The 27,825-nt window shown below is 32.8% G+C and overlaps 1 protein-coding gene across 1 annotated transcript in view; it reads right to left on the bottom strand.

Moving 5' to 3' along the window:
- The window catches only part of DENND4C (DENN domain containing 4C), an 83,681-nt gene that overhangs the window by 38,197 nt on the left and 17,659 nt on the right, over nucleotides 1-27,825 (bottom strand). Inside the window, 11 exon segments of the mRNA XM_039869796.1 lie at nucleotides 1,370-1,588; nucleotides 1,921-2,021; nucleotides 6,130-6,305; nucleotides 8,920-9,064; nucleotides 9,854-9,912; nucleotides 11,035-11,101; nucleotides 12,618-12,856; nucleotides 16,439-16,608; nucleotides 18,324-18,393; nucleotides 19,331-19,583; nucleotides 23,353-23,671. Of these exon segments, the coding sequence (XP_039725730.1) occupies nucleotides 1,370-1,588; nucleotides 1,921-2,021; nucleotides 6,130-6,305; nucleotides 8,920-9,064; nucleotides 9,854-9,912; nucleotides 11,035-11,101; nucleotides 12,618-12,856; nucleotides 16,439-16,608; nucleotides 18,324-18,393; nucleotides 19,331-19,583; nucleotides 23,353-23,657 (1,804 nt within the window). The 5' untranslated portion in view covers nucleotides 23,658-23,671.

Raw genomic sequence — 27,825 nt, forward strand, 5'->3', positions numbered from 1 at the left:
ATCTTTTTTCCTAAACATGTTATGGGCTAAATTGTGTTGCCCAAAAATTCTTCTGTTGAAGTCCTAACCCCCAGTATTTCAGAATGTGACTGCATTTGCGGATAAGGTCTTTAAAAAAGTAATTAAGTCAAAATGAGGTAATTAGGGTGGACTCCAATCAAATGTGATTGGTGTCCTTACAAGAAGGACACAAAGAAGGAAGGCCATGTGAAGATACAGGGAGAAAACAGCCATCTACAAGCCAAGGAGAGAGGCCTCAGTGGACACTAATCCTGCCAATATACTGATCTCGACCTTCCAGCCTCTAGAATTGTGAGAAAATAGATTTCTGTCGCATAAGCCACCTGATCTACGATGTTTTGTTATGGCAGACCTGGAGAACTAATACGCATGCCTTATGTTTTTCTTTTTGAGGTTTCTTCCATTTTGTTATTATCACTGTGACAGTGTAACAGCTGTCATCATGAGTACTGAATATTATAAAGTACTTTTACCAGTTGCTTTACATACATTTTCTCATTTAATCTTCACGACCATGCATGAACTAGGCATTATCCTCATTTTATTAATGAGAAAACAGAATTCCAGAAAGGCTTCACAAATAGAAAAAAACTTTTAATTCAGATTTGATTTTTAATGTGTACTGTTTTTTAGAAGACCTTTCCTGCTCATCTCCATTTACCCAAATCCTACTTATTTTTCAAAGTGATGCCTCTCTTTCATGAAGCCTTCCAAAAATGACTTTTCAGAACTTCTCACTGAACTGTGTTAAAATCTGTTTTCTTGAGTACCTGCTCTATTTTAAAAAACATTTTAGATTATTTTCCATTTAGTATCCCATACAGCTAGATTTTACATTTCTTTATATCCCTAAATAAAAAGTTGGACTTGGTAAGTGGTGACTGAATATTTGAGAGGTAAGTTTTTCTGAAGCAGAAATGATAAAAGACAAAGTGATTACTGGGAAAATACAGATTATTTTTAAGTAACTTCTGGGTAAAAGTATATAATTTTTATATATTGATGAATCTGTAAGAATGCTACTACACATTATAAGAGTAGCTGATACAACAAAATAACAAAAATCTTTATAATTCTCTAAATACTAAAAAAGATGAGGATAGTGTCCTCCCCTAGAACAAGGCTGTATTTTTTGAAACATTTTAAAAGTTTGTGGTCTTATTCCAAAAATTAATCGTTAGTGAATATTTTAAAGCAAAGTGTGTATAAATCCAAAAACTATGCAAAACTGAGGAAATGCCTAAAAGCAAATCACCTTCTACTAAGATATGTGACTACAAGCATTGTAAATATAAGCAACATCTTTGACTTTTCATTCCCATAAAAAGTAATCGTATTTTCAACTCACCCTGTCTGTCAAACAATGAATCAGCAGCTGTGGCTTTATTTGATGGAGCCTCTGTGATTGGTGTGAGATACGCTCTATATCCTTTTAAAATGGATGCCATAAAGCGTAAAAACGCCTCTTGAATTTCCATCTCAAGTTGTGTCATCTTTTTTTGCCAGGAGAAATCTGCTTCAATTGGAGTCATCTCAACTGCAGAATCTTCTTGAGTTTTTCGGTGAACTGACAAATGAAATAAAAAGAGAAAATGACATTAATATATAACACTAAATGTATAATAATTGAACAATTAAAGATGATGTCAAAATAAAGCCTGTGATTTCCTGAATTCCCCCTCTCCATTAATGTAAGGGGATCACTGGTAGGAACTAACAGAAATGCTCAAGTAGATAGACTTAACATACTTAAAAAATCATGAACTACAATATTAATTTGTTATTGGAATTTTGTTTTATAAAGAGACTCTTATAAGCAAAGCAAAATTGTTTAAATTTAAGAAAAATTTTCTCATATACATTCTTTTATTAAAAATAGGCCTTTTTCCTCAAGTTTACCTGAAGATAGTTGGGGATACAATTTCTTCAAGGTGCTAAGCAGATTTTTGCATGGCTTTTTGGGAAGCTGCTTCCAGTTCATGTTCTTCTTTTCATCAGATCTATTAAATAAAAACATAACTAATAAAATCTCTCATCTGTTTACTTAAAACAAAAATTTTAAGTCAAACTAAAAAATAAAATGGAAAGGGTGTTTTTACTGAGGTTACAACAAATGATAGTCTGAATACATGATTTTCAAGTTCTCTTTTCATTTCAACCAACTTCAGTCAAATTTGGTCTTCACATATTAACTCTCCAACAAAGATTTTTAATGTTGGAGTTATCAATACAATACTGAAGTCTTGCTTCAAAAATTATAGTTGAGCACTATAGTATTTTAAGTCTCAAACTTAATTGACCTGAGACTTCAATGTACGTGTAAGAAAAAAATCTCAACAAATATCAGTCAGTGACATGCAGAGCAGGATCTGACCATGATTCAACTGACTTAGCATTTAAGAAAAAAATAAAGAAACCTCTGGAAGTTCAAAAGAACACTTTTAAATAATGCATGAGTCCAATAAAGTATTTTAATAGAAATAAGAAACATTTAAAACTCTACAAAGATGAAAGCACTATATACTGACCATGGGCTGTGTCTAATGCTATACATCAGGCAAATATTATTCATAAACATTAATGCAAGCATCTTAAATTCTTAGAAAATTTAATTCACTAGGATATAAAAAAAAGAACGAGATGATGTTTATTTCAGCAATGTAAAGACTGTTTACAGCTAATTTATTTTATAACGTAATTTACCACACAGAGATTCAAGGAAAAATACTCATCTTAATAGCTGTATAAAAATATTATAAAATTTAACACCTATTTATATATATTTTTTTAAATTCTTAATCTAAAAGGAGAGTTCCTTAATTTGTCATTAAGTAATCAAAACCCTAAAATGGGGCTAGCAAACTTTTTCTATATAGAGTCAGATAGTAAACAATTTATGCTTTAAGGACCATAGAGTCTCTGACACAACCACTCAAATGTGCCACTGTAGCACGAACACAGCCTTGAACCATATGTAAACAAATGAGCATAGCTATGTTCCAAAAAAAATTTATTTAAAAAGCAGGCCTTGAGCTGGATGTCAATTCTTGCCTTACAGCAATAATCATACTTAATGATGACTGCTCAAAGCATTCTCTTTAAAATTAGGGACAAGATATCAGCTATGACTATTCCCATTCAACTTTACAGTGGTAGGTCTTAGCCAGAGAATTAAGGAAAGAAATTTATAAATATACAAGGATAATGTGATTGCTTATAGCCAGGAAGTTGAAGAGAATCTACAGACAAATTAAAATAAAAGAATTCAACTAAGTTGCTGGGCAGCAGACCACTACATAAAAATCAGTAACATTTCTATACCCCAGTGACTAACACGTAGAAAATGTAATTAAAATACCACTTACCGTAGTGACAGAAATCATAAGGTACTTAAGAATAAGTACGTCTAACAAAAGATGTGCATGGTCTCTTTTGAGAAAACTGCAAAGTTTGTTAAAGAATTTTTAAAAGATCTATGAAGTAAAATACCACATTCATGGGTAGGTAGACCCATGAATTAAAAAGATGTCATTTGTCCCTAAATTAATGTATAAATTAAACAGAATTCTAACCAAAATCACAACATAACTTTGTGTGGAACTTAAACTGATATTAAAAAGTAAAGGACAAAATATGTCAAAACAATTTTAAAGAACAAGGTTATATAGGGACTTGGCATCTCACATCTCATATTTAAAAAATGTTATTAAGATACAATTCATATACCATACAATTCACTCATCTGAAACTGTACAGTTTGATGGTTTTTAGAATATTCACAGAGTTGTATAACCAACACCACGATCAATTTTAGAATATTTTCATCACCTCAAAAAAAAAAAACCCTGCATTCCCTTGGTTACTAACTAACCCCCAAATCCCCCAACTTCCCATCCCAACCAACAACTATTCTATTTTCTGTCTATAAGTCTTTTAGCATGATGTTTTCAAGTTTCATCCATGTTGTAGAGAACTTAATTTTAAAGTCATTAAGATAGTTATATTGGCAAGAAGCTAAAACAGAGCAAAAGAAAGCCAGATAGATACTCGCACAAATATAGAAATTGATATGTAATGCTGTTGACACTGAAGATCAGTGGGGAAGAGATGAACTGACTATTCAATAAACAGTGCTATGTGACAATTGTTTATCCATGTGAAAAAAAAATGGTAACTGTATGTCATATCATACACTAATATCAAGTTTAGCTGAATTAAAGAACTACATGAGAAAAGCAAGACCATACAACTTTAAGAATGTCCAAGACAGTATTTTGTGACCTCAAGGCAGAGGATTTCATATACAAGAACCAAAAAAAAGAAATCCATAAAGAGAAATTAATAAATCTGATCAATTAAAATAAGCTTCTGTTCATCAAAACAGGATAAATATAATGAAAAGACAAGTCAGTGTGGGATAAGCTATGTGCAGTGCATATAACAGACCAAGGATTAATTCCGGGTTATGTAAAAGATAAAGACAACCCAATAGGAAAATTTACTCCCAAAATATGGAAAATCCAATTCACAGGAGAGGAAAACCAAAGGGCAAAAAGAAATTAAAATGCCCATTTGCAACTAATTAGGGATATGCTTCAGAGGAATTCTTGCCCATGTACTCCAGGAAATATGAACAATAATGATCAGAGCAGCCTTGTTCGTAACTGCAAAAATCTAGGTACAATCTAAATATCCATCCACTTGGCTAAACACTGAAACTGAAGTAAAGCTACATGTATCAACATGGATGAACCTCATAAAAATGACCAAGTAAAAAAGCAAGTCACAGAAAACTATATAAACATAAACATTTTTTAAAGCATTCCAAACAAAACATCATTTAGAATAATACATATTTCTAAAAACGGGTAGAAATAATAACACCAAATTCAAGATAATGGCTAACCAAGAGCAAGATATGTTGCACAGGACTATCCAGGGGTTTCAGATTTATTGATAATATTCAATTTTTTAATCCGAGAGGTATTTACATTATTCTCGGTAAATCTTGGGCATCTAAATTACTTCATAATTTTTAAAATTCAACTGAACAAAGAATTCAAAGTTATTTTAGAAAACAATGTTTTGATCAACAGAAATTTTATAGAAGTAATAACTTCTGGGAAAAATTAAGAATCTCCATAATGTCATTTTATTCAGAATACTAAATAACCTGCAAATGGTTCACTATTTTGAGGCTTTAAATAAATCTAAATATACACAGTAAAGAGCTACCCCAATTACATAGTTTCAAAATACAATGATAGATCTGTTACAAAATTATTTTTTAAGTTATAGCAAATGTTTTCTTCCTTCCTTATTTCTTTGGTTTATCTCAGGATGTTTTCCCAACCAACACCATTGCTGTGACCATTGAAGTTGCACCTTAAATTCTTACTCTATTCATTTTCCGTCAATCACAAACAGTAAAAAATAAAAGTACTCCAGGACCTGGAAGTTGGCGCCAACATTAGGAAATTTTCAATACTTACTACTCTTTCCCATTTTAGGGGCTGTAGGGAGTGTGGAGGGGTTTGTTCTTAAGCATCCATCAGAGCTGCTTCTTTCATTTATGGGGTGCACTACTCTCTGAACCATCACTTACATGACTGCTGTATATATTTATCACTTCCAGTAAATGCAAACTATGACTAATTTTTAATATCAACTTCTCCGCAATAAAATAGATCCTTATAAAATTCAAATCTTGACCGTGTAAGAAATGATGTTATATTACCCTATATTGTGACTAAAGTCAAATAAGTAAATGCATTTTTTAAAAGCCTACACCTAGATTTTGAATTAAACCTACAAAGTATATCATTTCTTGAGCTCTGAAAGCAATGTTTAACTTTTTAAAAATCCATACTCTTTTGATAAACATAAATATCTCTTGCCTGCCATTAACATTAGTATACAAATTAGTATACAAATATAAGTATACAAACAGAGCTTTCCAGAATTCTGATACTTTGCCCTGGTTGAGATTCACTGATGAAGACTTATTAACAATTTTTTAAAATAGTGTATTTCTAGATGCTTTCAATAAGCTGTAACTACATATGAAGAAAAATATAAATGAGACATAATATAAAAGAATCAACTTACACATATAACATGTTTGTATCCAAGTCAATGCAAACGACATCTTGTGGTGGGTCATGAAGATCAAAATACCTTGAGTCAACTCCAACTATAAATGGTAAAGGTGCACTAAGAACTGCCGCCAGTGAGAGGGGACAGAGCGGGATATATGGGCACTGCCACTGAAATGGAAAGACCATCTGGGAAAAAAGTTTTTAACAATTAGCCAAATTTGAAATTTGCAATAAGTTTATGTAGTTAACTAATATTACTGAAAGGGACCATTAAAAAGCACTTAGGTCTAGTTTTTTGGGGTTTTTTTTCTTACTTTAACTGTCATTTCAAAAACTAGATGACTATAAAACATTACCAAGCAATACTATGAATCAATGTAATTAAAACATTTAAGCACAGTAAAAATGCTAACAGCTCTTTGCATGCTAATTTTTCTAATGCCTATATAAAACCCACATTGTGTTATGGAAAAAGTCAAAGAGAAGGAATTACTTAAAAAATTATAAAACAAACTCATGATCTTTACCTCTTACGCATTTCACTCATCTATTCTCAGAAAAACCTTTGACTAAAACCCAACTAAGAACATCAAGGAATCAAAAAAATTTAAACGATTCTCTTGGAAATGGTTATTGTCAATTGAAAATTTCAACAAAAAAAATTTCCTAAATGCTCAAACATAAAATGATCCAACTTCAGTGAAGCTTGCACCTTAAAAATACTAGTCAATCTAAAACATTCCTCAAGAATTTTTACCAGCTTTCTTTCACAAAGCTCTACCTTAACTATAACACATATGCTTGTTTTTTTTTAAAAAAAAGATAAGGGTAACTAAAAAATTCAGATCAAAATTTTAATATCAGCTAATATTAAAATTATAATCGCTTATGATAAAATTTTTCCTCTACTATAAAACCCTTGCTGTCTTTCAAAGTCTAGTTCACTTCCTTTCCTATCATCACTCACCCCAAAGAAATTCCTATAGCATTTACTGCCTCTGCCAGTTATTCCAATTGGTTACTCAAAACTGGGATTTTTTTATTCACTCATCAAATATCTGACCACTTAATACGTGCCAAGCACTGTTCTAGATGATGGAGCATAACAGTGAATAAAACAAAGATCCCCTGCCCCCATGAGACTTAGTCTAGCATAAAATCAGTAAACTTTTTCCAAAAACGATACGAAATGTCGGAAGACTCACAAGCCATACCGTTTCTGTCACTTAACTATCTTCATGCATGAAAGCAATCATAGGTAATATATAAATAAATGGCCTATGTTCTAGTGAAACTTCACAAAAGCAAGTGGAGGGTAGGATGTGACTTGCAGGCCACAGTGTGCCAATACCTAGTCTAGCAGGAAGAGACAGAAGAAAAAAAAAAGACTATTAAGTATTTACCATGTCAGTAACTGCTAAGTGCTACAGAAAAGTGAAGAAGTAAAGCCACGTGAAGAGGATTAGAATTTAGAAGAGGAGAGAAGTGAAGCAGGTTGTATTTTTAAATAGACTAAACAGGGTAGAACTCATTAAGAAAGTGACAACTGAACTGAAACCAGAAGATGAGGGATTTTGCCGAGATATCTAGAAGTGCGCTTCAAAGAGACCGGCTAGCGCAAAGGTCTTAAGATATGGGGCCTGCGTAATATGTTTCAAGGGTAGCAAGGAGTCCAGTGTGGCTAGAGCAGAGTGAGCAAGGGGGAGAGTAGCAGAAAATGAGATCGGAGAGCAAAGGGACAGAGCCACACGCACAGGACCTTGCAAGGACTTGATTTCCTTCAGTGAAAAACCACCATCTTCCACTCAACAAAAGGCACGTGTGCAACTATGTCAGAAATTTTAGAACAAAACCATCCAACAGCAAAATATGACATCCTTCTCTTCAAGTTTTGCTATGGGGCTCCATTGATTCTTTGATATTCAAATTATTCTTCTTTGGAAGAATTTATCCTGTCACCATTCAATTTTCTTTAAAGTGCCTAACTGCTAAATCCTCATTTATCAGTGGTTTTGCATGCAATTCGGGCAGCTCTCTAACATCAGTTACATAAATTCCAAGCAATCTTACATTTTTCATAAAATTTCCAACTTCATATTGCAACTTCTCCACCTGTTCTTGCACTATATTGTTTAAATCAATCAAGACACTATGCCACAAAGATTCTGACAAAGAGGAATGGATAAACATGTTTTATAAGAAGGAATATTTTCTAAAACTGGTCAGTTCATTAACAAATACTTTCATGTTATGATGACTTTTGCTTTCACATGCAACCGTAAAGGCTTGGAAAATTAATATATAATGAGGTTCTTTGCCACCCATAAACCATCTCACGTTATTGTTATTTTCAGTCCTAGAATCATTTCTTATGACTAGATTAAGTATTTATTCAGTGCTTATTCCATGCTATGTAAGCTTTTGTACATTATACTATTTTGTGATCACTTAGAATTTCCTATACGTTACTGGCTCACAATGATTAAAAGTTAAAACTGGGAAAAGGAACTGTGTAATTTATTTCCATTAATTTTAGGGAAGCTGATAACTGGCCAGGGTCTCTCTTTAATACAAAGTTTTATTATTATGTAATCATGTAGATTCTCTGAAAAATTCTAAAATATAAAAAATTAGAAACTGAAATTTTTTCTCAAATAAAGAAAGTTTCTCTTTGCCACCGTATTATTTTTATGTTAAATTTTTACTGGTAATTTCAAAGTTGCTTTCATTGAAGGAAATTTCCCTTTGCCGTAAAAATTCTGTCAGCAATTCTGTACTAAAAGGAAAATTCTATACTTACAGCTACAACAGCTTCAGCTACTCCAGTCAACACGGCTGGCCTGAGAGAATGCAGCAGAATTTTACTCTCAAGTAAAACAAAGAGCAGCAGTGTTGCACAATTCTCAGGACCCAGATTCATTAACAAGGTGCTAAAGTTGGCTCCACTAGAAACAGAGAAAAAGAGATGATTATGAACTATTTTTCTAAAACATGTTAAATTTGCTTATTAAATTATTGCCTAGATGTTAATAGACTAACCTAGTGTTAATTTCAAGCCCTGATTACGTTATTACTGAAAAGTAGCAAATCTAATGAGATAATGTAACAAAATGATTCAAACTCATCTTTTGGTAACAAAGGGGTGTTTATCAGGAAAGGGTTTCCTGAAGATCAACCATATGAACACAGCTCAAAAGAAAGGAGGTAGGGGTTAAGGGGGCCGGGGACACAACACATACAAAGGCTTGTCAAGTTTAAGAACTTGAAATAAACTTATTGCAACTATTGCATAGACAGGGAGGGGGTGAAAATAGCAAGAGATTATGTCAAAATAGAAATGACACAATTATATTTGCATTCTCAAAAGGACACACTGGCTGCGATATAAATAAAAAACTGAAGGAAGACAAGAGCAAAAGGCTACCAATTAAGAGGTACTTTAAGTAGTCCAGGTGAGATCATGCGAGCCTGGACTAGTGATGCAAATGAAGAAAAGCTAATAGATTCAAGACATTTTAGGAAGTTAACAACAGTTCACCTTGAACATTTAGTTATAAACAGGATATGGGGAGGGGAGATGAGAGGAAAAGGAAGGTGTTCCCTATATTACTACTCTCTTAAGTATTCCATTTTTAAAATGGCTCCACCAACCACCCAGCTATCAAAGTTAGAAACATAAAGGCTATTCTTACATAGTTGTGAATAATTATATCATTTTAGATACCATTATTTACCTTAGTGGTAAAGGTGTGGAAACTGGCTGTGATAATATTAACGCATCATGGGCTGATAGCTTAAAAAAAAAAAAAGATAAATTAACCAAGCTAATTATGAAACCTAAATATTTAGATCAAGGGTAAAATGGAAAATACGCTAATGTACAGACTAATATAACAGCTTTGGAAACATGTACTAAGATATAAAACAACTGATATTTACTGAGAGATACCATTTAGTTCTTTTTAATTAAATTGTTAGTTCAACTAAATCCGGATTCAGTTAACTGGTTAAAATACAGTTATTTAAAAATTATGGAATGACTGCTTTTTAAAGGCCTCAAATTTATTTACTCTACACACTAGTAGGCACTTGTATTATATATTAATACTTGTTGAACTGAGGTACATTTACTCTACACACTAGTAGGCACAAGTATTATATATTAATACTTGTTGAACTGAGGTACATTCAAGATTAACAATATTTATCACCTATAATGTTGATAATATCTTAGAAAAAAATTTTAAACTGCTTGCCTCTATAGATCGGTACTACTCAAAGCACCAGTCTGCAAACTGTTATTGGTCCAGGAAGAGATAGTCTATAAATGGAGAGCAAGCCATTCAGAAACTTTTATGGCAAGCTGATACTTCTCGCACATCTGAGTGTGTGATCAGTGAATTCATGTATTTAGATGGGGGACAGACCTGTTCATGTCTATACAGATCTCACATGGTAAGCTGCATATGTTTCATTCTGTATACTTAGGTCTGCTACTATTTGGAAATAAAAAGAAACTAGTCCTTTTAAGATAGGCAGTTTGAAGAGTGGTATTACAGACTATTTCACTTTTGCCCTCCAACCATAATTCATTTCATACTTAGTATTTATTAGTCGCTCCAATATTAAAAACATGTCCATATTCTGAATTTTAAGTTATTAAAATCAGCTACATAGAGGCCATGCATGAACCAATATTGATAATGTCATGAACCAAGCATTATAATTATTCCAATTCTGTACATCCAAAATTCAAAAAACCAGTACAAAAGGATGCTCACTAAAGATATAAAATATAACTCAAGGATTTTATAAATGCATATTGCTCCACCTCAAACCCAAAGAGCCACAGAATCCACTCTGCAATGAATACAATGAACATATGCAGGGCTCCCCTCAAGTAATCCTTGATTACCTGTACAAGGATTCTTGGTCTTTGTGCTGAAGGAAAAGGGATGTTCTGCATAAAATATGAAATGTGCCTGGAAAAAAATGTGAAATAAAGATAATTACTTTTCTAAAATGCTTCAAAGATTTTTAATAAATCTTAAATATTGTATCATCCCAAATTTGATGAAGCCACTTACCTAAAACTTATGCTAAATAAGTTTACTCAGTAAATGTACTCATCCTACTAAACTTCTGAAATGCACAATGTATTTCCTAATTAAAAGTCCATATTATTTTTTAATTTTTTTAACATTTTTAAAATTTTCCCCTCCCCCCAAAGTCCATATTAATATACCCTATTATCACCAGAAAAATATAAGTAACATAAAAATGGTTTTCATGAAAGAAGCTAATTTTTATTGCCCTGGTTATCATGAGTTATATGAATTTAATTAATTATTTTACTATAACCTAGGGCAAACCACTTACCCTCTCTCTTTCTCCACCTATAAATAATACTTCTTAAATTCCTCCAAAATTTTGAGCTCAGAAGCCACTAACATGCAAAGTATTACTTCAACCAAGGAAAAAAAAAATCACATACACTGAGTTTATTTTCACAAACTATTCATAAACTCGATTTTTCAAAAGGCTGTTAGTTTGCTGTGAACATTAAATTTTACTTTAAACAATTGTAAGTTAATCTGACAGATGAAAGTTAAATCTGGAATCATGAACATTAGATTGGCATTCCAGGAGTACAACATTAAAGTCGAAACCATATTTTCATATCAAGTTGTGGTAAGTTTATGCACAGTATTTTACTATTTTTTAAAGTCAATTTTGAAAAGCATTATTTTTAAATCTACGGATAATGACCTCCAAATTATCCACTGCTATAATGTGAGATTTTTCAAACTGTAAGAAAAATCTATATTTATGCATATTATAATACTTTGTTACAAAGTTCTTGACATTTACTGGTTTGTTAGCAGAGTACATATTTACTATAATAAATAAAAGCCAATGTGCCACTAGCAGTCAAAGATGTGGTTTTAAAAAAGCAGAGGCTCCATATATTTTTCTTGCTTACAAAGGATTTCCATGACAAAGGGAATCATAAACAGAAGGGAAAACACGTAGAATTAGATTAATGCTAAAACCAAAACCTCACTTTTAACACCAATTAACTCACCTTCATTAATTTCTAGATCAATTTAGCGATGTTTTATGGTTAGAACTTAGAAAGGCCATTTGTATGGTTGGGTGAGTGGGTGTGTGTGTATGTGTGCAGCAGTAACTATTTTTCTCTTGGTTATTAGAGAATAAATGGGAAGAACACACACACAATACAATATACACGAGTTCCTTCTTAACCTGAATTCTCAAAAGACTATAACTGGGTCATCCTCACCACCACTCCTCAATTTTAAATTCATAGTCATTTATTCCAGTGAAGAAGGGAACAAGTAAAAAGTAAGATGACTGTGACTGTCTTAACTTTGCTGCTTACAGTCAGGTAAACGATGAAATGTGTATATACGTATATGTATATATATATACACACCCAGTTTTCCCACTAGACATCTTTTTAATCATCATACATACTTTTCAATGGGAAGAGGATGTGGTCCAGACACAGAAAGTTTGTAGATAAACATGAGAAATTTTCTAAAAGCTTCAAAAAAAGGCCAGTGTGACAGCAAACAAATGCATTTGTTTGAATTAATGGATTTGGAGACCATTTTTCTTTCCACAGGTGTCAACAGGCCCAGTTGCATAAGCTGCTTCTCTGTTAGAAGTTCCCAAGAGTAAGGCTCATAAAACTGGATGGCAGCTCCATATACCTACAGAGCAAGAGAATTCCATTATTAAGACTTCAGGTTTTTTTTTTTTTTTTTTTTTAATTAATGTCTCTTTTTCTTATTGCACAAAACATTTGCTTAGAGTGCATATGACAGATAAATGATAAGAAAAATCTCAACATTGCTAAAGTGAACAGAAAATGACGCAGCTGCTATGGAAAACAGTTTAGCAGCTGCACCAAAAGCTAAACAAGGAATTATATCATATGACACAGCAATTCCACTCCTAGGTATACAGGTATTTCCTGCTTTTTGAAAGTTCACATTATGCCACTTTGTTTTTATGAAGGACCTACATTAGCACCTAATGGAAATAAATACAAAAGGCATTTTCATTTATGAAAAAAAAGCAAACAACGAAAACAGCACTGAGCATTTGTTTTGCAGTGAGCTGTTACAGAGAGAGCATGCACCCCAGCAGCAGGAGTGGCCTTCCCTGGGAACCATACTCAGCATCTCAGCACCAAGCCACCAGAGAGCTCTGAATTGTTTCTGTGAGCATCTGTGCCTTATCACGATTTATTTTGTGCTGTGAGCAAGATGTGTCCTAAGGCAGTGGTCCCTAACATTTTTTGGCACCAGGGACTTGGTGCTCCTATGAGAATCTAATGCCTGATGATCTGAGGTGGAGCTGAGGCGGTAATGCTAGCGCTGGGGAGTGGCTGCAAATACAGATGAAGCTTTGCTCCTTCCCTTGCTGCTCACCTCCTGCTGTGCAGCCTGGTTCCTAACAGGCCACAGACTAGTACCAGTGTGCAGCCCTGCCCAGGGAGTTGGGGTCCCCTGCCTAAGGATTATAAAACCCTAAGAAAGTTTGTAAGGAAGTTACACTTAGCATAAAATTTCATGTAATTAAGCATTTTGATTGTGAACTAAATAAAGACATCTTGCATGTGTTGAACTTGCCTGGTCCGCCATTTGTACTATTTACATTTGAAAGCTGCCGAAGTTACTATTGGTTCTGCTAGTAGCAAAGTGGACTCCTTTAGTTGGCATCCAGTAATGGATAAAATGGAAACTCCATTGCTTGAATAGATTGATGGGTATACAAAACATGGTAGATATTTATCATATCATTCCTGCTTTTACTGTATTTTAGTGTTATTTTAGGTTTTATGTATTATTTGGAATGGTTTGGCAGTTTCTTTTGAGGATCTGGGTGGGAATGGTCAAAAATTTTTCTATATAAATTAATGGTAATTGTTTCTTTGCTTTGCTCCATTTCAGCTTGCAAAAGATTTCATAGGAATGCTCTACTTTCATAGAGTAGGGGAAACCTGTATACCCAAAAGAATTCAAAACAGCAACTCAAACAGATATTTGTATACCAATGTTCATAGCAGCATTATTCACAATAGCCAAAAGGTAGAACCCAAATGTCCACCAACAGATGAATGGATAAACAAAATGTGGTATATACATGTGATAGAATATTATTCATCCTTAAAAATGAAATTCTGATAGATACTGCAACATGGATAAATCATGAAAACATTTGCTAAGTGAAATAAGCCAGACACAAAAGGACAAATATTATATTATTCTACTTATATGAGTTATCTAAAATAGGCAAATTCATAGACACAAAAAATAGACTATGGGTTATCCGGGACTTGGGGTGGGATGAGGGAAGTTTCTGTTTAGAGTGATGAAAAGTTCTCAAAATAGATAGTAATACTTACATAAATCTTACAACTATTAGTAATTATAGATGATCCTTGTCTTTACAGATACAACACTCCCAGATACAATTACTTCAAAGTGGTCTCAGAGGTTTTTAACAAGCGATATAACAAAAGCATTTCAATGAGGCTTTATTGTTCTCTACTGGTCAAATTTGATAACTCAAGTGTTTGAAGACCTTAAATTTTTCATTTATGTTTATTTTCAATGAGAGAATCTGTAAATTATTAAGCTAAAGAGTTAGCTTAGCTGTAAGCAATCCAGTTAATATAGTTGACCTTCACTCAGTATCCTACTATGTTCCTGTGCTCGATCTTAATCTTCACTATCTTTAATAATAATGGTTGTAAACTTGTAACTAAGTGGCCAAATAACGAGGCCCCAGATTTATTTTGTTTGTGCCATGAGAGTCGGCTTTGGTTATAATTTTCAATAAAATTGCCTATTTTGTCAAATTTCCTAAGAAATTTTTCCATTTTAAAGTTCCACTATATCTGTAGTTTTATTTACTTTTTATTTCCTAACATTACTTATTTTATGCTACATCAGTATTACTGCTTTATACATGTTTTCAGTTTTTGGCTATTACAAATAAAGCATAAACATGTTTTTAAAGGACATATACACTCATATTCCTTGGGATATGCTCAGGAGTATAACTGCTGGGCAATAGGGTTGCTCCTTTTCCTTGCTGATAATATAGAAGTTCTACGTTTATTTTGGATACAAGACCCATCTTGAATACATATGTCACATTATTTTCTCTCAGCCTGTGTGTGGCCTTTTTCACCTTCTTATTAGTACCTTTGAATGAACAGATGTTCTTAACTACAATGAGGTCCTATTATTCAACTTTTCTTTCCAGCTAGTGCTTTCTGTATGCTATTTAAACTATCTTTGCTTACTCTCACCTCATTTTAATATATTATTTGTCTTCTGACCCTCACTGTTGTTGTTAAGAAACGAACCGATCTAATAGTTGTTTCTTTGAAAGTAAATGTCTCTTATTTCTGTTGTCTTTAGTGTTCCACAGTTTCACTATAATATGAAAAGAGGTGGTTTTGTATTTTTATTTTTTTTTCTACTGAAGGTTCAGAGTGTATCTGTACTCTGAAGACTCAATTTTTCATCAACCTTGGAAAACTCTCAACCATTAGCTCTTCATATGCTGCCTCTCCCTTTTCCAGTCTCTCCTTCACAAAATATCTATTGGTCCTTCTGAAACTATCCTGTACATATTTAAACTTCTTTTATGTTTCACATTTTTCTGTGCTACATTTAAAGTGACCTATCTTCCACTTTATTAATTCTCCCTTCATGTATGTCTTATCTGCTGTTTAAACCACTGAATTTTTAATTTTAAGGACCATATTTTTCATTTCTAGACATTTCATTCTTTTTCCAATCTATTCATTTTTCAAAACATCCTGTTCTTTCTTGATGTGTTGAGCTCCTCTATTAGGTCTTAAATCATTACGATCAGATATCCATTTTATAATATCCTTCATATTGTCATTCTTTCAATATCCTGAGGGTCTAATCCAGCTTTGTATTGTGTCTTGTTGATCCTACCTATGATAACTATGTCTTCTAACTTTTACTATAATCTCACCTTGAGGCCTGGGTTCTGGGGGTGTCTCTCCAGAAAGACTTTATATTTGCTTCTTTAGAAGCTCCAGGGGTATAAGCATTCTGATACCAATTTCCATGTTGTCTTTTCACTTTGGGCATTATAGTACAAATTCAAACCAAAATGTATTGTGTCCAAATAACCCTAACATTCAAATAAAACTTAATAATAATTATTTTATTATTAATCATAATAATCATTTTATAGGATTAAAACACAAACTAGATTAAGTAAAAGAGGAAAAAATATACCTTCTCAGCAGAAGAACCTGTCAGGACAAAAGTTGAAAAAACTGGAAGTGGGTACTTGGTTTGGGGATCCCAACATTCAATAGTAGCTCCCATAGGAAGGCAGAAGAGAGGTACACATTCTGAGAGTGGAAATGACTCATAGTCATCTTCTGGATATCTAAAAATTAAACCTTTTGGAGAAAGGAGACAATAATAAAATTTTCTAAATATTTTTCCATAAATTATATGTGATACATTATTAGGATAGTTTAATAGCAAATTTCATGGAAATATTTACGTATAAAATTTCAAAATCAATTTTTCTCTTGCTGTATCGGAAATTAAAATAAATTATAAATTTACCCTTTATTTTTTGTAACCTATGAACTTCCAGTTCATTGTAACATTAAAATATATTAAATATACTGGTTCACCAACCTTAATGTACTTTCTTCTACATACTTCCAACATCTTACAGAGAATAGTTAAGAAACACAGAGGAAAATTTACCAACTATTTCAGTTAGTCTTTTGTAAAAAAATCAGAAAAGGGATAAATGTTATGAAATAATGCCAAGGAAACAAATATCAAAGCCCCTAAACTCATCTTAAGAGAGAAGCAATGTAAAAGGCATGCAACATAAAAAGTAAACGAGACAGAAACTTTTTGAGTACAGAGTGTGTAAGACCAAGGAAGAAGAAGCAGGGGGCACTCTGAGAAACATAACAAAGCCCCTTCGGAATAAAGTAGTTACATGGCATTAGTTCATTAGCCTCTGATGGCTCTAACAAGCAAACCACATCTAAGATAAACACTCGAAAATCAGATGTTTTTAGTCCAAATTCAGTCTCTAAAACTCTGTATTCTAAAATATGTGTCGTATATCAAATACCTTAATACTTTCATAAAGCATGTTTTTATAAGGTTTTCTTTAAAGTGACACTTCTTCCCACCAAAATATATATATATATTTTTTAGGAAATCACATACGATCAATGCATTACAGCAATATTAAGAGCGTAACATTTTTAAATGATACTAAATTTATAATTACTAGTAGCTGCCTTTACTTTTATATTATAAATTAAATGGTTTGATTCATTAGTATGAATGTCTTGATGAGCACAATCAAGATTTTTCAGATACAAATTTGCCTAACTTCTCGGAAGTAAAACTATTCAAAAAATTGTGCATGATCAAAAAGTATCTGACACTGCCTGTTTTCACAAAAAAGTATTCCAGTATTTATTTCTCTTCTATTTACAACTGGAGCATACCTGTATTTTCAGTTTTTATCCCACCATACCAGTGGGATGAAGAGGTCACACTTAAATCTTTACAGCCCTTGACACTTTACTGTGCAGTAAGAATGTGGCGATAGATTTCTCAAACACGTCATGGCAGAAAAGTTTCTCAGGCCCTCCTCTCCTCCATATAGCTGATTCTTTGCAACATGGGAGAAAGGAAACAAGTCCACCTTTCATGGCAAGTGACATGTGGTTTCAAATCAGACACACAGAAATAAGAGAAGGAAATATAAGAAGTAAAGATGCAGATTGACACCTTTCAGATTGCCAAAATATAAAAGGTCAGAGAGTAAGCGGTTTTCCACTGAACTGTTAAATCTATTAGTGTAAACTAAAAGCCTGAATGTTTATTCCACAAATGCTTGCTTAGAATGAAAGTTCTGATTTAATTAACATTTTGGGGGAGGGGCAATATTAATATATCTTGTAGTATGTAATGTATTTCAGAAAACTTATGTTTCTACATGCTAAAATTATAGATAATTCAACTTATGAATAAATCACTTCCACAAACTACATAGGGGAGTATACACTGCCTCTTTTAATCAAATGTTAACGTGCAACAAAAACTACATAACAATTTTTTAAAATTTACTTACCAGCTTTATATGCTATTGAATTAGAAGCAGGCACAGATTTCTTATAACATAGAAAGACACTGGAACCCCACTGTAAAATATAAATTAGGTTTAAAAAAGACAAAAGATTAAAAAAGAAATTCCTTTTGTTGAATGTTTTCTAAAGATTCTGATTATTCAGGGAATTCTATTTAAAACATGTTTATCAAACGGACTATATAGAATAAAGTACAGCAAAACATGAAGTTGAGAATATTAAAAGAGTAAAAAAACAATTGCCACAAATATCAAACTGACATGAAGGCAGTTTCAAAGTTTAGAATTCTGCACAAATATCAAACTGACATGAAGGCAGTTTCAAAGTTTAGAATCATCCAGAACTGCCTACATTTGGAAGAGACAGCACAAAGTGGAGAGAGCAATGGAGCCCAAACTAAGGAAATACTGGGGTCACTGGGTGCTATAAAGTCATTACCTCCAGAGGCAAACCTGTCTTGACTAACAGCCATGGGTGCACTAGACATTTCTGCATATACCACATTCAAGCTAATTATTGGTCTGATGTAAACATATTTTTCAAAATAAATCTGACCCAATAGTACACTTTAGTCTTACAAAACCATAAATCAAATGTATATGTTCAATTTTCTTCATTAGAGTCCTCTTAAAGTAAATATGGAAAACTACGATATTTAAATAAATAAATATAATGGAAGTCCCCACCTGGTCTCCCTGCAGTTATCCTTAAAAGACACCACTGAAACTCAAGAGTTAATAAAACTTCTATACTAACATGCATTAAAAAAATAATAGTAATTCCCTGACTTTAAGTATCCATTTGCTGGATGAAATTATTCTAAAACATCAAAGAGCTAAGGGTTTTTTAAATTATTATGAATCATAAAAATTAGAGACCTAAAAATAAAAACAATCATGAAAATATAAACTGAGAGTAAATTATATGCCCAATAATAAACAAGAATCTAAAAATTATCCTTTTAAAAAAAATGAAACAATTTTATTCTTACCATTCCACAATTTAAGTTTTTGTCAACTTTGCAGAAAGTATGAGGAGGCGTTTCTCCTTTACTGGTTACAATAACACAGATATCAGTTACAGCCAAGGAATTCTGAGGTCGAACTGGAGTAGCCCTTCGATAAGTAATAAAGATTCTTTGTGAAGTAGTTGAACTATTGTTGACATTGGCACAGCGACCATAGGGTGTGGCTTGGATCACTTCACATCCAGGAATAAGCCTTTCTTTCCCTTCATATAAAACTCTATATAGCAGAAAGGAGAGAAAGAAATATATAGACACATAAATACATTTCAGGTTAATGCAGGTTTTCTTCTTGAAAATAACAAAAGAAAATTTTTTTGTCTCTATTGTTTCCCAAATCTTAATTGCAAACCAAAACCAAAATTATTACTTTGGGAATTATAAATCTCTCACCCACTATTTTTCAACAGCTAGAATATAATTTTAAGAAGTGTAAATAAGATCAAAGAACTTTTGAGTTTTTTTCTTGCTCATTACAAGAAACATGAAACAAAAGCGCAACATCACAAACATCCTCAGATCAATTCCTAGAAGTTTTAACAAATATTTAGACACTTTCACAAAATGTTCCTTTGCAATTCCCGTCAAAATTTTACCTTTAAAAACCCTTTATTAATAAAAAGATATCTCATGGTCATGGACAGGCAGACTTAATACGGTAAGATGTCAATATTCTCCAAACAGATCTACAGAGTCAACACAATTCCTATCTAAATCCTAGCTGCCTTTTTTTGGTAGAAATCGGCAATGTGTCCTTAAAGTTCACATGAGAATGCAAGGGACCCACATAGCCAAAGCAATGTAGAAAAAAAAATTTAGAAGACTCACACTGTCCCCATTTCGAAACTTCTATACTCTTTTCTGTATGTTTGAAAAGGTTCAAAAATAAGTCAATGAATATGATAAATGGAAGAACAACTTTGAACAGTAAGTAGTCTGTGACTCTTTATCTTAACGAACATATCTAATATATAAGATATTATCCTGTTTAAATTATACTTTATAGAGTATTTAACATTATGAAGGAATATCAGATCTTACATATTTTAACTTAGTTAACAACTTTTACCAAAAAAAAACCCCTATTTTTGTAAATATCTCATCTCACTTTATAAATCAAAAAGGTCAAAAGTTTGACAACAGTGTTTCATATTTAGTTAAATGAGATGAGTTCCTATCTTTAAAGTGGCTAACAAGTTTTCCAAATCTCTCCAGTGTGCTTGTGGGGAGGACGGGTCAAAACATTTAAGTCACCAGACACTAACAATTATTTGATCTGGAGAGAAACACTTACCATCATGATTAGCTAAAAGACAACAATACGCTCTAGCAAACATGGATAAGTAAACTACCCTGTAAGAAAAATTAGACTCCTTAGGGAACAAGATGTGTATGGAAAGAGTCACTTAGAACCTGAAAGCATCTAAGTATAATTATCTAAGTCATCATTTTATTTTTAAGTTGCGCCACTGCACCAACAGCGACAATTATGATTAACATGGTTGCGGGAGGCTGAGGGGAGGAGAGGCCGAGATTGAAAAGATGGCCTGTAAAGGATGGCTAACAGATGGAACAATGAGGGCTAAGACATAAGTCCCTGGCTGGTTTCCCTTCAACTGACATGGATTATCAAAATTTTATCCTACAGCCATCCTCCTATGGACATTACCTATCTTCTTAAGAAAACCATGGGGAAAATAAAAAGAAATTGAGAGTAAATCCTTAACATGTCCTGAATCACTCCACTGCAACCAATAATTTGTGTTCACACTCATTTTAACCTCCTTTCCCCTTCTCAAAGGAAAAGCCCCTCACATTAAAGGCTAATCCGGTCATCTGTTCTGTTGATTTACACCTTTAATTGGTTTCATTATTTCATTCTATCAAGTATCTCCTTTTATTCCTATGTTTCAGCTCTTCTTTCTCCATTAGTTTCTTTCCTTCAACATAAAGATGTTCAAAGTTATCCCCTGGGAGAAAGGTTAAAAAACAGCCTTTCACTCGATATCCCCTCTGCCCTCAGGTAAGTCTGGGGTAATACCTGAGATTCTGAATTTCTAACATGCTCCCAGGACCTATGGGCAATAATAGTCCATGGGCCATACCTTGAAGAGCAAGGCCCATAACTATCTTCATCTTTTCTCAAACTAAAGCTTTCAAAAAAAAGTCTCTATTACTTCAACTGCCAATCATTTCTCAATTTTTTCTAACCTGGCGCTTGTGCCCAATGATCTTATAAAATTGTACAATCACCAACCTAATTTCATTGACTTAAAGGCAAATCATAGATGCTATACAGGGTGGATGATACTAAAGGAGTTAAATGAATGCTGCATAAAGGTAAAGTAAGATAAGGATAAATCATCCTTTGGCTTTGGAAATTCGAACATAATGAGGACCTTAGCGCAATTTCACCAGAGCTCTACTCTAAAAGCAGAGGTGATGAGCATAGAAAGTGATGCTCATATACAGCAGCTCACCACTCCTCCTAACATCTAAACAACTATCAATAGAATAACCAGCAACCAACTGGTTAAAAAAACAACTTCATGGGACAATCAGGAAATTGGATATATGATGATATTAAGGAATTAATCATTTAAGGTGTGGTATTATGGTTACATAAAAAGAGAAATTCAACATAAGAAAATCAATTGATACAATACATCACATTAAGGAATCTTCCTTAACATAGTAAATGCATTTACGAAAAACCCACAGCTAAATTATACTCAATGGTGAAAGACTGAAAGCTTTCCATGTGAGATCAGAAATGAGACAAGGGTGCCTGCATTTCACCACTGCTATTCAACATTGCACTGTAAGTTCTAGACAGAACAAAAGACAAGGGGGACAAATAAAGCAAACTGCAAAAGAAAGGAGTAAAGTTTTACTATCTCTGTTTGAAGGGGACATGATTCTCTATATATTTTTTAAATCTCCCAAAATACACATGAAAGCTATTAGAGCTAATAAATTTAGCAAAGTTGCAGGTATGAAATTAACACATGGTTAAATTTCAGCTGTGTGTCTATACACCAGTAGTGAACAATCCAAAAAAAGAAATTAAGAAGCAATCTCATACAAGAAAATACTCAGGAATAAAATTAATCAAGGAGGTGAAGGACTTGTACACTAAAAGCCACAAAACAGTGCTGAAAGAAATGAAAGAAAATCTAAATAAAAGGAAAGACATTTCATGTTCATAGATTGGAAGACTTAACACTGTAAAGATGGCAACACTCCCCAAATAGATCTACACATTAAATGCAATCCCCATGAAAATTCCAGCGATGTGTTTTGCATAAATGGACAAGTCGCTCCCAAATTTTTCCCAAGATGCTCTCGAGTACCTATGTTTTGACTAACTGATGGTAATTGTAATAAACAGAACAGCTTACTACATGACACATATGTATGGTAAAGTATTATAGCTATTCTAAAAGTACAGCTTTACAGAACAGTCAGTATAGATAATTTTGGAAAAAAGGCTTTAACGAAGAAAAATGTTCTTCAGTGGCTATGAACTAGATATTAAATAGCTCATAACAACTACACTCCTTCTAAATTATAAATATCCTCCTCCCATGCAGCATAATAATATTTTTTAAAACAGGAATGTTCCTTTCTTAAATAGTCAGGGCTTCAGAAAAAATTCATCACATAACCCATGTAGCTCCTTAAAATCTATCTTTTATTGTAGCTTCTTGTTCTTTTGTTTGATTAATAAGCTTATCTAAGAAGTTCAACAGAAATGGAATTATTCTAATGCCTTCATTTCAATATTCTTTTGTAATGAACTGATCCAATGATTCAAGTAGAATGCAAAGAAATTCAGTAAAGGTAGAGATATGTAATATAAGATCTTATAATACTTCAACCTGAAGTAACAAATAATAAAACTATCAAGAATTTCAAATTTTTATTCCCATGTACCTCAAATAAGTTTTACTCCCTTCACTACAGCAAAAGAAAATAAATCACCATACCCAATGTCAGTAAGGGGTGGTTTATCTCTCCCTCTCTTATAACAGAGGAAGAGTTCTGGGCTTTTCAGACTTCCATAGTTCAAGTTTGCTTGGAGAGCTGATGGAGTGGCTTCAACACAGGTGTAACCTTCAGGTACTGTTTCCCCAGCTGATTTGTTAATAACTGCAATGTCTGTAATTGGAGCTTTAGGTCCAGTTGACTTAGTGTCTGAACGATTTATTTCTTGATCCAAGAGAGTAGATGTATCAGTGAGACCTGCCACAACAAAGTAGTCGGTCACTCTTGGCCCTTTGTCTTCTATCATGGCTGCTGTATTTCCTAGAAAAGGAAAAAAGAGAAGACACCAATTAAATAAAATACTTTATCCTGACTAAAGTAAAATACTCCTGAGTAAACAGTGATCAACTAGCACACTTTCCAGCTGGATTTATAATCCAATTGTTGCCATTCTGTAGAAGAACCTGTTTTAATACCATCCTGTCAGCTTTTATCTCCTACAAAGCACAAATCTTGAGCATCAATTCATCTGTAAGGGGACTATGATCCTTTCATGTGCCTAAGGCTCTGCTAAGAATAATCGAACTGTCAGAGGTGGGCTATGGTGCTTTCCTTTGAGCAAAATGCACTTAACGAACAATATCTGGACTATTTAAAAAATTCTTTTAAATTACAGAAGTCCTAGAACTAAGCTTCATATTTAAACAAACGAATTGAGTTCATCATCAATTATTTGAGGTCACACACACACACACACACACACACACACCCAGAAAAATGAAGGTAATGGTAATAAATAAAATTAAACTAGTCTCTCAATCCAGTTAGAAATATGTCCCTTACAGTTAAGGAACTTTATGTAAACATCGTGTAAACTAAGTTTGGAATCATTAAATATTTGACATATAAATATCAGATAGAACATAAAAAATTATAACCAAAGAAGACAAAATACATGCATTAAGAGATTTAGGTACTACATGGTAGAAACCTGCAGAACATGAACTTCAAATCAAGATTTCTATTATCTTTAAACTCTGTAACTCTAAAGATAAAATTAACCTTCTGAGGTTTTAAATATTGCATGGATTTTATGTACTTTTTAAAAACAACTTTATTGAGGTATAATTTACATGCAATAAAATACACATATTTAAAGTGTACAATGTTTTCATAAATATATACACCTGTGAAACCATTACTAGAACCACAGTGTTGATGGATAGTAAACATATCCATCAACAACCAAAATTTTCTTATACCCCTTCATTATCCCTGCCCTTCTACCCCCAGAGAATGAGTGATCTGCTTTCTTCACTATAGGCTGGTTTCTAGACTTGATATACATATGGTATCACATAGTATGTATTCTTTATTTGTCTGGCTTTTTCCATTCACATTAATTATTTTGAGATTCATACATGTTGTTGTTTATACAAATAGTTCATTCCTTTTTATTGCTGAATAGTGGCCCACTGTTGAATATGCCACAATATTTATCCATTCACCAATATAATAGACATTTGGGTTATTTTCAGTTTGGGGCTATTAAAGCTGTCATGAACACCCATGTGCAAACCTTCCAGACATATGCTTTCATTTATCTTAGGTAAATTTCTAAGATGAAATGGTTAGATCACCTGGTAGGTATATATAGTTCTAAAAAATTGCCAAATAGTTTTCTAGAGTGAGTGCACCATATTACATTCCTATCATCAGTTTAAGAGTTTCAGTTGTTCCACATCCTCTCCAACATTCTGTAAGATCAGTCTTTTTAATTCAGACATTCTAACCTCTACAGTGATATTTAACTGTAGTTTTAACTTGTGTCTTTCTAATAATTATATCTTTTTATGTGCTTATTTTCCACCCATATATTTTCTTCAGTGAAGTTGCCATTCAAATTCTTTCCCCATTTTTTAATTGGATTGTTTGTTTTCTATTTATTGAGTTTTAAATGTGTTTATATACTCTAGAAACAAGTCATTTACCAGGTATATGCTTCACAAATATTTGCTCCCAATCTGTGGCTTCTCTGTTTCTCTTAATAGTGCCTTTGAAGTTTTTATTTTTTGATGAGGTCCAACTGTCAATCTGTTCTTTTATGGATCATACTTGTGGGGTCATATTTAAGAAATCAACATCTAATCCAAGGTCTAATCCAAAGTCACAAAGGTTTTCTCATATGTTTTCTTCTGAAAGTTTTATAATTGTAAGTTTTGCATTTAGGTCTATGCTCCATTTTCAGTTAATTTTTGTATATGGTGTGAGGTACAATCATGACTTACTTTCTACATATAGACAACCAATTTTTCTAGCACTATTGGTTGAAAAGACCATCATTTCTCCACTGTACAGCCTTTGTACCTTCGTTCAAAGATTAATTTCCAACATGTGTATGTTTATTTCTGGATTCTCTTTTCTGTTCCATTGATCTATTTTTGTCTATGTCAGCACCTCATGGTCTTGATTAATGTAGCTTTATAATAAACCTTGAAATCAGGCAGTGTTATTCTTCAATTCTGCTCTTATTCATAATTGTTTTGAAAAAGGTCCTTTGCATTTCAACAGACACTTTAGAATCAGCTTGCCAATTTCTACCCGCAAAAAATGCCTAGTAGGATTTTAATTGAGATTGCGTTGAATCTAAAGGTCAATTAAAGGATTGGCAATATTGAGTCTTCTAACACATTAATGAGGTTTAGCTCTGCATTTATTTAGATTTTTAAAAATCTCTCTCATCAAGGTTTTATAGTGTACAATAAGTCTCTTACATTTTTTCAGATTTACCCTTAAGGACTTCATAATTTAGATGCTACTATAAATGACATTGTTTCCTTTTAACTCAATTTCCAATTGTTCATTGCTACTACATAAAAATACAATTGATTTTTATTCATTGAGCTTATATAACACAATCTTGTTAAGCTGCTTATGAGTTGCAGACCTTTTCTGTAAGTTCCATTAAATTTTCTACACAAATAATATGTCTGTGAATCAAGACAATTTTTCTTCTTTCTTTCCAAAATAGTTGCCTTTTATTTCTTCTTCTTGCCTCACTGCTCTCACTAGCTAGAATATGTAAGCACAATGCTTAAGAGAAATAAATGGTGGCCAAAGAAAATGTACAAATGACCAATAAGCACATGAACAGATGCTCAGCATCATTAGTCATAGCATCATTGTTCACAATAGCCAAAAGATATCAACAGCTCAAGTGTCCATCAACAGGTGAATGGATAAACAAAATGTAGCGCATCCATACAATGAATTATTAAGCCATTAAGAAGGAATATTTTGATAAATTTTACAACATGGATGAACTCTGAAAACATTGTTAAGTGAAATAAGCCAGACACAGAACAACAAATATTACATGATTCCACATATCATATGAGGTACCTTGAATATATAAATTCAGAGAAAGACAAAGTAAAATAGAGATTACCAGGGGCTGGGAGAGGGGAGAATAAAGAGTTATCGTTTAATGGGTATAAAGTTTATATTGGGAATGATGGAAAAGTTTTGGGTATAGATGGTGGCAATGGTTATACCACATTGCCAGTGCATTTAATGCCATTGAATTTTACACTTACAAATGGCTGAAATGATAAATATTACAGATGTATGTTTTAGCACAATAAAAAAAAGAAAGAGAAAATGCATCATAATCATTTCTCCATATTAAACTTTTGGGTTTCTGTTAAGTTATAAAGTCCTGGCTGGAGACAGCTTCCTAATTCAGAGAATATAAATGGCTGAGTAACCAATTTTACATGTTACCTTCTTGCCTTTTGGAAAGAATACAGCAATTTACCATGGCAACAGGAATGTATCTATGGTCCAATGGCTGTTATAATTGTATGTATGTTTATTGTGTTAACGGTAACTGCTATAATTGTTTGTTAACAGTAAAATTGGTACAGGGAGGTTGTTTTAATACACATTTCTTTTATTTAAATTGGAGCTTTGGGGGTTGAGAGTGGACATCTTTTTGTTCCTAATCTTAGGAGAAAGCATTCGTTCTTTTACTACTAAACATGATGTAACTTGTAGGTTATCCATACGTGTTCTTTTTCAATTTAAGGAAGTTCCTTTCTATTCTTGAGACTTTTATCAGGAACAGATATTGGATTATATATTTTTTTCTGCATCTACTGAGATTGTATGGTTTTTCTTTTTCCACTTTTTAATATGGTGAATTTCACTGATTAATTTTTAAATTAACCAACGCTGCACTCCTGAGATAAATTCCACCTGATCGTGATATATTACCCTTTTTATATACTCTGGATTTTATTTGCTAAATTTTGTTTGAAATTTTATGTTAATGAGGATTATTGGTCTGTAGTTTTCTAGTAATGTCTTTATGGTATGGATTATTGGTAGCGAGGTAATGCTAGTCTCACATAATGAGTAGGGAAGAATTTCTTCAATTTTCTGAAAGAGTATGTATAGAACTAGTATTATTTCTT

Source organism: Pteropus medius, unplaced genomic scaffold (genome assembly GCF_902729225.1).
Source record: "Pteropus medius unplaced genomic scaffold, Ma_sr-lr_union100, whole genome shotgun sequence".
Classification (NCBI taxonomy): Eukaryota; Metazoa; Chordata; class Mammalia; order Chiroptera; family Pteropodidae; genus Pteropus; species Pteropus medius.